The following is a 16,879-nucleotide window of genomic DNA, read 5'->3' on the forward strand; positions in this document are numbered from 1 at the left end:
CACTTTGGTTTCCTTAGCTTTCTCTTTGGTTAGCTTTCAGTTTAATTATACAGGACAGATCTATTAGCAGATTTATGTGTGTGTGTGCTACCAATGAAATATATCCATTCATTAAAATTTTAAGTATTTATTTTTGCACTTATATTTGGGCATGTTTTTCTTCTTGATTGGTGAAGAAGAGTCTCAAATTGGACTTAATAATGGAAACTTTCACATATAATGTTGGAGGAGCTAGGTGGAGTTTCTTGGTCTCATATTTGATATATGTGCTCATTGGTAAAATGCAGAAAATTTTAAGAAAGAAAATAAAAAATATTCCTACTCTCTCAAAATAAACTGTGCATTTTCCATTTTTCCCAAAAAAGTCTATTCAAAAATATTTCAAAATATTAAGGTTACATTATAATTAATTTTAATTATAAAATTTTAAAATGTCCATTTTTCTAAATACACAAATGATTCAATGCTCAGTGTAGAAAGCTTGAAAAGCATAAGATTCATTTAATCTGGAGATAATTGAAAATTATTGGGAGGGTCCTTTTCTCCCAGATTATCTTATATTGTATTATTATTTTTATATCTACTTCCTGTTTTCAGTTAACATAATGTCAGTCCCAGGTTTGAGATGAAGATTATTATTTAAGAAGGAATCAGTTCAGTTCAGTTCAGTTGCTCAGATGTGTCCCACTCTTTGTGACCCCATGGGCTGCAGCACGCCAGGCTTCCCTGTCCATCACCAACTCCCGGAGCTTGCTCAAAATAATGTCCATCGAGTCGGTGATGCCATACAACCATCTCATCCTCTGTCATTCCCTTCTTCAGCCTTCAATCTTTCCCAGCATCTGGGTCTTTTCCAAGGAGTCAGTTTTTCACATCAGGTGGCCAAAGTATTGGAGCTTCAGCTTCAGCATCAGTCCTTCCAATGAATATTCAGAACTGATTTCCTTTAGGATTGGCTGGTTGGATCTCCTTGTAGTCCAAGGGACTCTTGAGAGTCTTCTCCAATACCACAGATCGAAAGCATCAATTCTTCAGTGCTCAGCTTTCTTTATGGTCCAGCTCTCATATCCATACATGAAGGATGCTATGGTGCAAAAGGCCCAGGAAGAATTGAAATAGAGCACATCTAACATTTCAGGTGTATGCGGATATCCAGACTGGTCAGAAGTCCAGCCTTAGAGGGAGGTATGTGAAACACTCTATCCTTGGGGTCACAGATGTGTCCAAGTGTGCTTTGTTACCTTGTTCTCATAGGAAGCCAAGCGCTTTTCCAACATCGATAAATCTTGGGTGAAGATCATGACTCGGGCACATGAGATGCCTAACGTGGTTCAGTGCTGTGTTGGAGATGAGACCATGGGGCAGCTGTTACCACACTTGCTGGACCAGTTGGAAATCTGCCAGAAATCCCTTACGGGGTAAGTTCACTGGGTTTGTGAAGGCTCTTAGCATCCTAGAGATGAAAGGGACCAGAGAAACTAGACGGGATTAGCCAATTGGTTTCCTTTTGCTTAGACTTTAATCATGACCAACATTGTGGCATAGATAAAACTGAGCATTTGGAGCTTTACCCACTCTCCAATCAGTTACAATTAATTGATTTCTCTGATATTGAAATTATAAGATTAACAGCTTCTTTCATCACTGGGACAAGATCTTGCAAATATTTTCATACAGTCCTTGTTTTTAAAATGAATATATCTGTTTTTCTGATACCTTTCTTGGATAAACATCTGAAGAAGCAAATTATTTCATTAAACTCAACTAAGAACAAGATAGAGAACTGAGAAGATGGATGGTGACTGCAGCCATGAAAGTAAAAGATGCTTTCTCCTTGGAAGAAAAGATATGACCAACCTAGACAACATTTTAAAAAGCAGAGACATTATTTTGCTGGCGAATGTTCATCTAGTCAAAGCTATGGTTTTTCCAATAGTCATGTATGGATGTGAGAGTTGGACCATGAAGAAAGCTGAGCACCAAAGAATTGATGCTTTTGAACTGTGGTGTTGGAGAAGACTCTCGAGAGTCCCTTGGACTGCAAGGAGATCCAACCAGTCAGTCCTAAAGAAAATCAGTCCTGAATATTCATTGGAAGGACTGATGCTGAAGCCAAAGCACCAATACTCTGGCCACCTGATGCAAAGAACTGACTCATTGGAAAAGATCCTGATGCTGGGAAAGATTAAAGGCAGAAGGAGAAGGGGGCAGCAGAGGATGAGATGGTTGGATGGCCTCACCAATTCGCTGGACATGAGTTTGAGAAAGCTCCGGAAGTGGGTGAAGGACAGGGAAGCCTGGTTTGCTGAGGTCCATGGGGTCGCAGATTCGGACACCACTGAGTGACTGACCTGTCTAACTGAAGAACAAGATGAACTGTGTAGTATACACAAGCAGTCAGGATTATACAAAAACAGGAGCCCAACCTAATACCTGTCAATATATGCAGACACGCCCACAGTGATATATGTGAAGCCTGGATGAATTCCAAGAGTAATAAATAATTTTCTCACTCTTTGGTTAATCATGGTAAAATCACTGAAGTAGAAATATGTTAAATATAGAAGTGAAAGTGCAGCAAAATAGGGTGATGATAGAATGAAAAACATTCACGGGGTTTTGGTAGCTTCTGGAGGCAGAGAACAGAGTCAAACCCATCCTTCCATGTAGCTGGATTTTGCTTCTGCTTCAGCGATTGATTCATTGGATTCTTTTAAGATACAGTCCTGTGACTTCCTTGGTGGTCCAGTGGTTAAGACTCTGAGCTCCCAGTGCAGGGGGCCAGGGTTCGATCCCTGGTTGGGGAACTAGACCCCACATGCTGCAACTAAGATCCTGTGTACTGAAACTAAGATCCAGCATAGCTAAATTAAAAAAAAAAAAAAAAAAGACACAATCCTGAGAATTGGAATTGTCAGCCTTTAGCTGACATAGCATGACACTTGCAAACAAAACAAACACAAAACCAAAAAAAGCTCCCTGTGTGTAATTTTTCCTGTCCTCTACAAAATACAAACATTTTCAGGTGAAGTCAAATATATGCATTATATTTGTGAAAAATGAATAAATTCTATCAATTTTGGAAAAAATACAGTCTCCCAATAGAATATGTAATCCCACTTGGCAAAATTAGTAACAAAAGAAAACAGAACAAACAGACTTTGCGTGGGAAAATTAGTTTCTCTCAAAGTCTTTTCCCTGTTTCCATCTAAATTAATGTATTCCTAGAAAGGCTAGTTTTGTGTGTTTATGAAGTTTACCTTTTCCTCCCCACTTAGATACTTGGAGAAAAAACGACTTTGCTTTCCCCGGTTCTTCTTCGTCTCGGACCCCGCTCTTCTGGAGATTCTGGGTCAGGCATCAGACCCACATACGATACAAGCCCATTTACTGAATGTGTTCGACAACATTAAGACTGTCAAGTTCCATGAAAAGGTTTGCCTAATTCTCTTTGCTGGCTGGTGATTTACATATCCTGGAATCTCAACTGTCTTTATTTATAGCTCTCCAATAGTGTTTTAAGGATTACCTCCCTTTCCATTAAGCATTACCAAATGACTAAAAAGATACATTTGGGCCCTGTTTGCCTTCAGACCTTGTGATGTTTTAATATCTAAAGTATAGATGTGAATAACAAATCATTTAAATCTGATTAAGAATGCTTTGTATGTAGCATTCATGGCTTTACATGTCAAGTTAATTGTTTAGAAATTTGACACAGCAAAAAGCTGTTAGTAATTGTTTATCAAAGTGCTTTGATTGAACAGAATTGCCACAGTTGTTTGATTATTTTATTTTATCTTTGTTGTTGTTCAGTTGATAAATTGTGTCCGACTCTCCGACTCTTTGCAGCCCCAGGAACTGCAGCATGCCAAGCTCCTCTGTCTTTCACTACTACCTCCTGGAGCTTGCTCAAACTCATGTCCATTGAGTCGGTGATGCCATCCAACCATCTCATCCTCTGTCGTCCCCTTCTTCTGCCTTCAATCTTTCCCAGCATCAGGGTCTTTTCCAATGTTTGCAGCCCCAGGAACTGCAGCATGCCAAGCTCCTCTGTCTTTCACTACTACCTCCTGGAGCTTGCTCAAACTCATGTCCATTGAGTCGGTGATGCCATCCAACCATCTCATCCTCTGTCGTCCCCTTCTTCTGCCTTCAATCTTTCCCAGCATCAGGGTCTTTTCCAATGAGTTGGTTCTTCACATCAGGTGGCCAGAGTATTGGAGCTTCAGCTTCAGCATCAGTCCTTCCAGTGATTAGTCAGCATTTATATCCTTATCTATTTTATTTTTATTTTATTTTATGGCTGCACTGCATGGTATGTGGGAGTTCCCAGACCAGGAACTGAACCCAGGGCATGGCTATGAAAGCACTAAATCCTAACCACTGGACCACCAGGAAATTCCCTGATTTAATTGTTTTAATGAGGCTTTGGACAGTTTTGATATAATGATCCTCAATGTTTTTCATCATGCTCCATTGAAAACGTTTCTTTCTTTCTTTTTTTTTTTCAAACACTCTGAATAAGTTACAAGAATGGTGACATTCATGAGACCCAAAAGAAGTCATTCAATGTGAGGAAAACTACATTTGCACGGCTGCTAGAAGAGATTATCTAATTCACCCCTTCACCCCCAAATTCCCTACAAAATGACCCTTCCAGCTGGATAACATACTCAGTTCCTCTATGGTGCTTCATACAAACCTCAGTATTATTTATCTGTTCATCTAGAATGCAGTTCACATTTGTTGAGCAAATACCATAGACTGGATGTTGTGCTTAGCAGTGGGAATATACCACCCTGGGGAACTCGTGCTCTGGTGGGGTCTGCAGAGTGCAGCTCCTGCAGCGGTAGAGTTAGTTCACTGTGGCATGTATGTGCCCAGTCATGTCTGACTCTTTGTCACCCCATGGGTTTTAGCCCACTATGCCCCTCTTTCCATGGAATTTTCCAGGCAAGAATATTGCAGCAGGTTGCCTTTTCTTCTCCAGGGATTCTTCCTGACCCAGGGATTGAACCTTTGTCTCTTGTGTCCCCTACATTGGCAGGTGGATTCTTGGAAGCCATTAGAAGCCTGTCTTTTAACCTCTTACTGGCATAATGTCAGTCCTGGGGTTCCGAGGAAGAATATATTGTAACCCATATTGCAGCTGTTTTTATGCAGCACAACATTCAAGAGAAATTTGGCCATTTAACTGTTGATATTTTTGATTTGCTGTGCTCATGTGTTCGTCGCTCAGTTGTGTCAGCCTCTTTGCAACCCCATGGACTGTAGCCCACCAAGCTCCTTTGTCCAGGGGATTCTCCAGCTAAGAATACTAGAGTGGGTTGCCATTTCCTTCTCCAGGGGATCTTCCCAACCCAGGGAGTGAACCTGGGTCTCCTGTATTGCAGGCAGATTGTTTACCATCTGAGCCACCAGGGCAGCTCCTGCAACCCACTCCATTATTCTTGCTTGGAGAATCCCATGGACAGAGGAGCCTGGCAGGCTATAGCCCATAGGGCTGCAGAGAGTTGGACATGACTGAGCATAGCATGCATGCATGTGTTCATGTGATGCACAAGCATGGGAATGCCTGTCAGGGAGCCCTAACCTGCAAGTGAGGGGTATACCAGAAGGCTTCCTGCAGGAGACCATGATGTTTGAACTGGTTTTTGGAAGGGGAGTGAAACATATCAGGCAGGTAGGGATGGGACCCCCCTGACCTCTGCTTAGAGCAAGGGCAAGTGCAAGGGCCCTGGGGTATGGGCAGCCTGGGATGTCAGAAGTGTGAGTATGTGAGCAGTGTATTACTTTCTCAGGGCTTCCATGAATTAAAACAGAAAATTATTCTCTCATGGTTCTGGAGGCTAGACATCCAAACTAAGATGTTGGCAGGGTTGATTCCTACTGGAGGCTCTGAGGGAGGGTCTGCCTGTCTCTTAGTTCTGCTGGTGGTCAGCAATCCTTGGTGTTCCTTGGGTGTGGACACAGCACTTCCATCCCCACCTTTGTCTTCACAAGACTTTCTCTCTGTGTGTCTGCATCTAGCTCTCCTTCTTCTAAGGATGCCAGTTATTGGATTTGAGTCCACTGCCATTCAAGGTGACTTCATCTCGAGTACATCTGCAAACACCCTATTTCCAAATAAAGTCTCATTCACAGGTACTAGGGGCTTCCTTTGTGGCTCAGATGGTAAATAATCTGCTACAATTCAGGAGACCCAGGTTTGATCCCTGGGTTGGGAAGATGTCCTGAAGAAGGGAATGGCTACCCAGTCCAGTATTCTTTCCTGCCTGGAGAATTCCATGGACAGAGGAGTCTGGCAGGCTATAGTCCATGGGGTCGCAAAGAGTTGGACATGACTGAGTGGATGCCATGCATGGTCTGTTCACAGTTACTAGGACTTGAGGCTTCAATATATATTTTGGAGGACACAGTTGAACCCACAACACAGGCTGATGAGCAAAGGGAAAAGGAGGAGAAAGAGGCATGGACCATATTCCAGAGGGCCAAGTGTATTATACTATGGGATGTACTTCATCATGAATGTGACAAAAGGCAGGAGAGGTTTTCAGCAGAGAAGTGGCCTGATTTGTGTTTCAGAAAGATCTTCTGTGTCAGGGTAGGAGTTGGAATGGAACAGGGGGCAAGGAAATCAGCGTTGAAAGTGATTGCAAAGTCAGGATGGAAAAGGCTGAGTTGTTACAACAAAGAGCATTAGTGGAGTGTGAGAAGAGACAGTGTGGATTGAATGGTTAAAAAAAAATCAATGTTTCTTGTAGATCTACTGGATCTATGGGTTGAATGAAGGGATTGAATTGGCTGGGAGGTTCTGCTTGATGTTTTGCTCAAATCCTTCTGCTTTAGCCCCAGGACTTTATGGTCCCAGAGCAAAGCCTCTCATTGTCTGATTGTACATTGAAGATAATTGAAACATCCTCATTTTCAGCCTCTGTTCATAGCAATTACTGCTTAAAAATAAGTAGAATTGCTTTTTTTTTTCTTGTTGCTGTTTCTGCCATAAGGTTTCTAATGACGAGGAGTTGATCCTGGTTTTGTGGATCCTAAATCTTATAATATTATAAATACAAATTTATATTCAGGACCTAGAAGGTTGTGCAAGGAGGGACCCTGAAACTCAAGACTCATCAGCTTCGTGGTAGATAACTTCTGTGGACAACTAAGGAGCATTTAATTAATGCAGACTAATCTGAGCCCAAGGGAACAATATTCCATTTATTAGAGAACAAAAACAAAACAAACATTTGCCTTTATTTTATAATTGGCATCATAGTTGTTCCTCAGTAACTGTGGAGAGGATTGGTTCCAGGACACCGGAGAATACCAAAATTCGTGAAGGCTTAAGTCTCTTATATAAAATGTGGTAGTATTTGAATATACCTATGGATTGCTCCTTGGAAGGAAAGCTATGACAAACCTAGACAGCATATTAAAAAGCAAAGACATCACTTTGCTGACAAAGGTCTGTATAGGCAAAGCTATGGTTTTTCTAGTTGTCATGTATGGATGTGAGAGTTGGATCATAAAGAAGGCTGAGCACTGAAGAACTGTTATTTTTGAATTGTGGTGTTGGAGAAGACTCTTGAGAACCCCTTGGACAGCAAGGAGATCAAACCAGTCCATCCTAAAGGAAAAAAACCCTGAATATTCATTGGAATGACTGATACTGAAGCTAAAGCTCCAATTCTTTGGCCATGTAATGAGAACTGACTCATTGGAAAAGACCCTGATGCTGGGAAAGACTGAAGGCCAAAAGAGAAGGGGGCAGTAGAGGATGAGATGGTTAGATAGCATCAATGACTCAATGGACACGGATGTGAGCAAACTCTAGGAGATGGTGAAGGACAGAGGAGCCTTGCGTGCTGCAGTCCACGGGGTCTCAAAGAATTGGACACAGCTAAGTGACTGAACAACAACAATGCATAGTCCCTAGATTATTTACCATATAATGTAAATCCTGTGTAAATAGTTGCCAGTATGTGGCAAATTCAAGTTTTGCTTTTTGGAACTTTCTGGAATTTTTTTTCCAAATATTGTTGATCAGAGGTTGTTTGGGTTCTTGGATTTGGAACTCATGGATGTGGAGAGCCAACTATATTTTGCTTAATTGGCATGAATGGCTGGTAAGGTGAGTAGGAAAGTAAGACAGTCAGGATTTTTAAGGACTAATTGCAAACAGGAAGTTTAGTCTCAGAGATCTGTCTTCCAACACTGCACGCAGTGGGTAGTACAGCACCACCTGAACTGTGTTTTGAACTCCAAATGCTGCAGACATTCTCATTATGCCATACTGCATGGAAATGAAAGTGATATCACCAGACTAGGAGCTGGGTTTGCATTAGAATATATTATGTACAACCAACAGCCTCTGTAAAGAGCATAATGTTTAGTGTAGAATGGAATCGCCATGTGACATGTTTGCATTGATCATTTTGACCAGGTGATTGCTAAGGTCAGATCAGATCAGATCAGATCAGTCGCTCAGTCGTGTCTGACTCTTTGCGACCCCATGAATCGCAGCATGCCAGGCCTCCGTGTCCATCACCAACTCCCAGAGTTCACTCAGACTCACATCCATCGAGTCAGTGATGCTATCCAGCCATCTCATCCTCTGTTGTCCCCTTCTCCTCTTGCCCCCAATCCCTCCCAGCATCAGAGTGAGTCAACTCTTCACATGAGGTGGCCAAAGTACTGCACTTTCGGCTTTAGCATCATTCCTTCCAAAGAAATCCCAGGGCTGATCTCCTTTAGAATGGACTGGTTGGATCTCCTTGCAGTCCAAGGGACTCTCAAGAGTCTTCTTCAACACCACAGTTCAAAAGCATCAATTCTTCGGTGCTCAGCCTTCTTCACAGTCCAACTCTCACATCCATACATGACCACAGGAAAAACCATAGCCTTGATTAGACGAACCTTTGTTGGCAAAGGAATGTCTCTGCTTTTGAATATGCTATCTAGGTTGGTCATAACTTTCCTTCCAAGGAGTAAGCATCTTTTAATTTCATAAGGTCAATCCTTATCAAAGCTGGTGGTATGGATGGCTGACTCTCAGAGAGTCCCATTTTATCTGGGGAAACTTTAGAGACTTTTTGATGATCACATTTGTATTGAATATTTCTCTTACAAAACAAAATTTTCCTTCTTAAGCATAGAGTATTTGAAATTGATTTAGTATTCCCTTTTTGATTTCATGGCTATCTTTTGAAAAAATTGTTTTGAAATTGAATTTGTATCATCCTTTGCCTTTTATTTTATAATATATAGCTTAAATTTCTACAGGAAGGATAACATTGACAAGTGGGCAATGGAGAAATTCATTCTTTATATAAATATAGCTTTTCTTGGGCTTCTAACACAGATCTATGATCGCATTCTGTCAATTTCCTCTCGAGAGGGTGAGACAGTTGAATTGCATAAACCCGTGATGGCAGAGGGCAATGTGGAAGTTTGGCTTAATTCTCTCCTGGAGGAATCTCAGGCCTCATTACATCTTGTGATTCGCCAGGCAGCAGCAAATATTCAAGAAACAGGTTTCCAACTGATTGAATTTCTTTCTTCCTTCCCTGCTCAGGTCAGTGTATTGAAATTGGAAAGTTTTTTTTTTTTTAACAGAAGAGTCATTTTAGATCTTATTTGCTGTCTATTATAAATGACACAACTGACTATAATTTAACTCCAGAACAATATTGAGATTTTCATAAGAATTTGTTAAATATAGATAAGTTTAAAGATTTCAACTACAGATTGTTGCTGTTATATATCTATGTTTTTACATATATATTTATGCTATAGAAATATTGGTATATTTTATTTTTTTAGTATGTAAGAAAGTATTTATTTTTCTTTTTTAAAATTTTAATTGGAGGGTAATTAATATTAAATCATCACAATATCGTGATGATTTTTGCCAAACATCAGCATGAATTGGCCATAGGCATATATGTGTTCCCTCCTCCTGAACCCGCATCCTTCCTTTTCCCCCACCCCATCCTTCCACAGAGCACTGGCTTTGGGTGCCCTGAATCACACATCAAACTCCCACTAGCTATCTATGTTACATATGGTATTGTATATGTTTCAATACTATTCTCTCAAAGCAACCCACCCTCTCCTGAAGTAAGTCAGAAAGAGAGAGACAGATATTATATATTAATGCATATATACATGGAGTCTAGAAAGATGGTACCAACGGTCCTACGTGCTGGGCAGCAAAGGAGTGGGAGTGAATATAATTTCTTTAATTTAAAATATTTTTTTCCTACTGAATTTCTTTAGTACATAAATCATAAAATGTCCTGTGTTTTACTAGAAAAATGACAACTACATTTTAACAATAAAATACAGAAAATGATATTTCCTTAGTGATGTGATCGATAAAGATTTTGTGATTACAGTGTATAAACCCTTTGTTGGTTTGATGAAAGTAAGTTGAAGACATATTCTTTCCATGTCAGTAACTTAAAATCTGTTGAGGGAGAGGTATGACTTTAAGGGAGATGAAAAAAATTGTAGCCATGTCACAAGGCTGTATATGTTTAATTGTCAGGTAAACAATATGCATAGGGTTTCCATAGATTTTGAAGCAACCCGTCAAGCTGGTGTAATACAGGATGGCTTGGCATTTGCATAATAATCACAACTGTTGTAATTTCTATTTAAATATATTCATATGCCATACACTCATAAAGCCTTTTTTGTTTCCGTAAGGTTGGATTATTAGGAATTCAAATGATATGGACACGGGATTCAGAAGAGGCCCTTCGAAATGCCAAGTTTGATAAAAAAATCATGCAGAAAACCAATCAGTCTTTCCTGGAGCTACTGACCACGTTGATAGACATGACAACCAAGGACCTGAGCTCCGTGGAGCGAGTTAAATATGAGACTCTGATTACTATTCATGTGCACCAGCGAGATATCTTTGATGACCTGGTAAATGCTTTATAAATGCTGTGGCATATACAGAAGAACAAATACTAGACACTCTCTGTGTTTACCCACCAGGAATAGTGTGAATGAATTCAAGAAAAGATAAAATTCAGGCAAAGAGCATCTTTATGAAGAGAAATTGTCAGATTTTCTTTTCAGTCTTTAGCCGGATTTTCGGCCATTTTCTGATGATCTGAGCTAAGGTGTTATGGAGGCAATGAGACTTTATTTTGAAATTCTTTACATGATCATTTTTAATGCTGAAATGTCATGTAGCGTCATCGAGAGCTCTCACTTGTCTTATGCTTCTTTTGGTTATTAAATTGAAGATGACTAATCTCTTGATGCAGAAATGATAAGTGATATTACTAGTAGAAGTGCTTAGTAGTTTTGAGGGTTTTTATGAACACAAATCACATATTTAACAAATTTTGCTACATTTGTTGATTGCAAATGGTCTTTCTCATGTAGTTCATGACATTCAGTTGTCATGCAGACTTTTGCCTTTAAAGAAAGATCAGGGATGAGAAAGAGAGTTTGGTAGCTGTTGAGAATAGGAAATGTGAAATGAAATTTGCCCTCTACTATAAAATATGACATTAGATAAGAGGCATGAAGCTCTTATTTTCATAATAATTTTCTGGATCATGTCTCACCCCATTATGTAAAAAAGATTATGAAAGGTTGGTTCTGATGTAATGGAAATAAAGGTGGCACATTCAGGCTGTTATGTGCTAATCTCCTCTCCTAATAGTTAAGCATACTGTTTGCCTTTCTGAGAAATAAAGGGCTCAGGGTAATTTTAGATTTCTTATTTGTAAAAAAAATGATTAAAGTGGCTTAAAATTTTGGTTGAAAAAATTCATACAGAAGCATCGCTGGGCATTAACCTGCCATTTAGATGTTAGAAATTTTGGCCTGCTTCAAATCCTAGCAAGGATAATTAACGGATTGTAAAACCCCCAACAATGTACTTAGTTATTACCAGAAGAGATGACTTTTTTTTCCCCTGATGGGATTGTTTAATTCTATCTTGGTAAGCCAAAAATGGTTTTCATAGATTGTATTTCATGGTTAGTACTGTGGAATTGGGCATTGAAGAATGAAGTTTCTTACTTCATTCTATTAAAATAGAGTATGTTATTTAAATTGAGGGGCACAATTAAGTGTTTCTCCTGAATTTTCCTTTTCTCATATCTTTGAAAGAATCTCTTTTTTTGTTGTTGTTTTTGCTGATCAATAAATGAATGGGTTGGATGGTAATTGGCATCTCCCAACCAGTTGGGTTGTCTCTGAGTTCCATTACTTCACATTCGATCTACCTGGATGCTGATGTGTATAGTTAATGAATGGGTCTCCTCTTGGTTTTAACATACACCTTCTGCATTTCAGTGTCACATGCATATCAAGAGCCCTTCGGACTTTGAGTGGCTGAAACAGTGCAGGTTTTATTTTAACGAAGATTCTGACAAGATGATGGTTCACATCACAGACGTGCCATTCATCTACCAGAATGAATTTCTAGGCTGCACTGACAGGCTTGTCATAACACCGCTCACAGACAGGTGATGGAAAGATTCTATGATTCCTCAGCCTCTCTCTCCCCTACCTCCCACATTTTCATTCTCTCCAGGTGTGCAGCAGATTTTGACTGATGGCCTCTTTTATACGAAACTCTTTGAAATTCGGTGTTTTGAGCTTTACCCACGTATCTTCACGTGGGGTTTAGGAGGCTTGTGACCGAAACAGACTTTGGTTCCTTTGCCTTCCATCTTACAGAAGCTAAGTTTAAATGACCTCTGCTGCTGCTTCTCAGTTGCTCAGCCGTGTCCGACTCTCTGTGACCCCATGGACTCTAGCCACCAGGCACCTCTGTCCATGGGATTTTCCAGGCAAGGATACTGGAGTGGGTTACCAGTTCCTCCTCCAGGGGATCTTCCCTAATCAAACTCATGTCTCTTGTGTCTCCTGCATTGGCAGGTGGTTTCTCTACCACTGTGCCACCTGGGAAGCCCTAAATGACCTCAGTGGACATCAAAGGAAAAAAAATGAATTCGTTGCTATGTATCAAGTGCAAATCACCATGGGTTTTGAGGGCTGCATCAGGGGACTGTGGCACTTTCATCATTACAGAGGCAATACAGTTTTTTTTTTTTTTTTTTTCAAGCAGGAAAGACATTAAATGTGAATGCTGGTTCTCTGGTGGCTTAGTAATAAAGAATCTGCCTGCCAGGGCAGTAAACATAAGAGATGCAGGTTCCATTCCCAGTTTAGAGGAAGATGCCCTGGAGTAAGAAATGGCAGCCCACTCCAGTATTCTTACCTGGAGTATTCAATGGACAGAGGAACCTGGTGGGTTCGGTCCATAGGGTTGCAAAGAGTCAGACATGACTGAGTGTGAACGCATGCACTGGTGAGAAGTGATGGAGTGGACATTGACTTGTCCTGCCCCCTGCCTGTTATTAACCACTGTGTTAGCCAGAGCCAACATGTAGCTTCTCTGGACCCAGTTTCTTCATCTATAAGATGAACCAGTTTATCTCCAGAGGTCCTTCCTCCATGGCTAACAGTCTGATTTGAACTTGGTGGCATCCACCATTGTATATGTGCTGTTCAGGGATGCTTTGATACTAATTTTGAACCAAATGGGTGAGTGTTAAAATCAACATTTGTTAAGAAGAAGCTGACCTGAATAGCAGTCATTTTCACAGAATGAACCTCTGGGCTGTTAGATTGAAAATATTATCCCTGGTGGTCCAGTGGTTACGATTAAGATTCCAAGCTTCCAATTCAGGGGGTTGTGGTCCAATCCCTAATTGGGGAACTAGGATCCCATTTGTATATATATATATGGGCATCCCAGGTGGCGCTAGTGGTAAAACACCTACCTGCGAATGCAAGAGACATAGGAGACATGGATTTAATCCCTGGGCCAGGAAGTTCCCCTGGAGGAGGGCATACCAACCCACTCCAGTATTCTTGCCTGGAGAATTCCATGGACAGAGGAGCCTGGGGGATACATTCCATAGTGTTGCAAGAGCTGAACATGACTGAAGCACCTTAGCACGCATGCATCTATATCTATATCTATATATATTATCAAACAAAATTTAAAAGTTTGATGTAATAACCCTGTTTGCGAGATTGCACCTTCTGCTCAGTCATGATACCAAATGAAATGCTCACTTTTACCGGAGGATAGAGGAGTAGCAGGAGGTTTCACTGTGTCCTTTCCCCCACGTTGTCTTGTCTTCATGCTCTGTATTCCTTCTTATGTCTCATCAAAGGTGGTTTCCCCTGGATACTGTCAGACGTTCGTTTGGAGTTTTCCTCTTTGAAGTAGAGAGGTGAATAGTGACAAAAGGCGGAGAATTCCTTGAAACACCTGTAAAAGTTATTTCACACCATCTGTCCTTTCAAACCTCAAACCTTTTCCTCTCTTCTTTTCTCTACCCAAGTCCTGGTTTCTGTTTCGCTGAGAAGATAAAAGGACCTGCACTTGTTCCTCGTCACGTCTGCCAACCAAGGGACCTGGCCTTGTGCCATCCACTCTCTCTCTCGGTTTATGGGATGGGTTTTGTGCTGTCATTCAAAGCCAGCGCCTCTGCTGGCACAGCTATTTGTCTCTGGGAGCATCATTAATTTTCACTTTCTACTGGATCATTCTCATCAATGTACAGCATGCTGTAATTGCTTCCAGGCAGGAAATCCTACTGTGAAGCTCTGGTTTCCTTCCCATTTCTGTGCTGACATCAAAACTCCTCAAAAGCAGTTTTTAAAACTTAAATTTTATTGGAGTATAGTATAGTTACTTTATAATTTGTGTTAATTTCTGTTGTACAATAAAGTAAATCAGCTATGCCTGCTTCATCACATAAGTCGCTTTAGTTGTGTCTGACTCTTTGCAACCCCGCCAGGCTCCTCTGTCCATGGGATTTCCCATGCAAGGATACTGGAGTGGGTTGTCATGCCTTCCTCCAGGGGATCTTCCTGACCCAGGAATCAAACCCATGTCTCTACAGCTCCTGCACTGCAGGTAGATTCTTTACGCACCGAGCCACCTGGGAGGCCCCAGATCAGCTATAGGTATCCCCTCTTTTTTTGATTTTCCTTCCCGTTTAGGTCACTATAGAGCATTAAATAGAGTTCCCTGTGCTCTACAGTAGATTCTCATTAGCTTTCTACTTTATACATTTTATCAGTAGTGTGTATATGTCAATCCCGATCTCCTAATTCACTCCACCCCCGCTTTCCACCTTAGTGTCCATACGTTTGCTCTCTACATCTCTATGTCTCTGTTTCGAAAATGCAGTTTTTGTCCACCTATTTGACCTTGAATTCACTCCATTCAGGCTCTGTGTATTAGTTTCTATTGCTGTCATAACAAATGACCAAGCATTTAGAAGCTTAAACCACACAAATCAATTACTTTGGGTTTCCATGTGTCAGAAGTCTGACACACATCTTGTTGGACTAACCTTAGGTGTCAGCAGAAGTGAGTTCTCTCCGGGGTCTCTGCGGAGACCCTGCCCCTTGTTCTTTCAATTGGTTGGCAGAATTCTTTCTCTTACTGTTGCAGGACCTTTGCTGCCACTTCCCTGCTGACTGTCAGCTGAGGGCTGTTCCCAGCATTTGGGGGCTGCTGTTTACGTTGTTTTCTGGCCCCTTCCTCCCTCCTATCAGCCACAACTGTGGTTTGAGACCTGTCTGATCTCCTTTTCCCATCTCATGTCTCTCACCCACTCTTCTGCTTCCCTCTTCCCCTTTTCAAGAACTCATGAGATTAGATAGGGTCCACTTCTAATCCAGGATCACCTTCCCATATCAAGGCCTTTCACATTAATTGCATCTTCAAAGTCCCTTTAGCTGTGTAAGGGAACGTGTTTGCAGGGATTAGGACATGGATAGTTTTTTGGGGGGCAGTTATTCTGCACATCACACTTTCTTGGGTGACGGCAGAGCCGTCACCCAGATCTTCGTGTTGCTAAATCCAGTGGTTTTTTAGTTTTGCCCTTCCTTGACCAGTCATGTTTGCAGGGAACGTGTTTTCAGGGATTAGGACATGGATATTTTTTTGGGGGGTGCCGTTATTCTGCACATCACACTTTCTTCCCCTGGTAGAGCCATCACCCAGATCTTTGTGTTGCTAAATCCAGCGGTCATTTTTAGTTCTGCCCTTCCTTGACCGGTCAGCAGCATTTACATAGGTGGTCACTCCCTCTCTCTTTTCAATTAATTAATTATTTAATTTCTTTTTGTGTGTTTGGCTGTGCTGGGTCTCCCTTGCTGCGTGGGCTTTTCTCTAGTTGTGGGGTGTGGGGCTACTCCCTCGTTGCGGTGCATGGGCTTCTCATTGCAGTGGCCTCTCTTGTGGCAGAGCACAGGCTCTAGGCATGTGAGTTTCAGTAGTTGTGGTGCTCAGGCTTTAGTGGCCCTGTGGCATGTGGGATCTTCCCAGAGCAAGGATCAAACCCATGTCGCCTGCATTGGCAGGCAGATTCTCGACCACTGGATCTCCAGGGAAGTCCCACTCTCTCCTTTTTGATGCCCTTTCTTCATGTGGCTTCCAGGTCATGACACCCTTGGTTCCTTCTTTTCTGCCTGTCCCTTCATATGCTCTCCTATGGTTCCTCTTTAGTATCCTGACTTCTAAGCATACAGCACACCAGGGCTCTTCTCTTTTCCATCTATACTCACTCCTGAGATGATCTCATGTGGTTTTAAGTATCATTTAGATGTGGACTCCCCAGTCTTGAACCCTGCTGGGGCTTCTTCCCTTGAACTCAACACATACAGCCACTTGCCTACATGACATGTTTACTCAGATGCGTACTGGAAATTCACACTTATGTTTGCTTGTCCCCTCACAAACCTGCTCTCCTGCCATCTTCTCCATCTTTGCAAATGGTGATTCCATTCTTCAGTTGCTCAAGCCAAAATCCTT

At 41.3% G+C, this 16,879-nt stretch overlaps 1 protein-coding gene across 2 annotated transcripts in view; it reads left to right on the plus strand.

Annotated features, from left to right (window-relative positions):
• Nucleotides 1-16,879, plus strand: part of DNAH5 (dynein axonemal heavy chain 5) — a 332,322-nt gene that overhangs the window by 140,816 nt on the left and 174,627 nt on the right. For both annotated transcript variants that reach the window (XM_024981527.2, XM_015459121.3), the window contains exons 31-35: nt 1,255-1,418; nt 3,279-3,435; nt 9,365-9,577; nt 10,714-10,938; nt 12,328-12,500. In XM_024981527.2, coding sequence (XP_024837295.1) covers nt 1,255-1,418; nt 3,279-3,435; nt 9,365-9,577; nt 10,714-10,938; nt 12,328-12,500 — 932 coding nt within the window. The remainder of the gene's footprint in view (nt 1-1,254; nt 1,419-3,278; nt 3,436-9,364; nt 9,578-10,713; nt 10,939-12,327; nt 12,501-16,879) is intronic.

Source organism: Bos taurus, chromosome 20 (assembly GCF_002263795.3).
Source record: "Bos taurus isolate L1 Dominette 01449 registration number 42190680 breed Hereford chromosome 20, ARS-UCD2.0, whole genome shotgun sequence".
Taxonomy (NCBI): Eukaryota; Metazoa; Chordata; class Mammalia; order Artiodactyla; family Bovidae; genus Bos; species Bos taurus.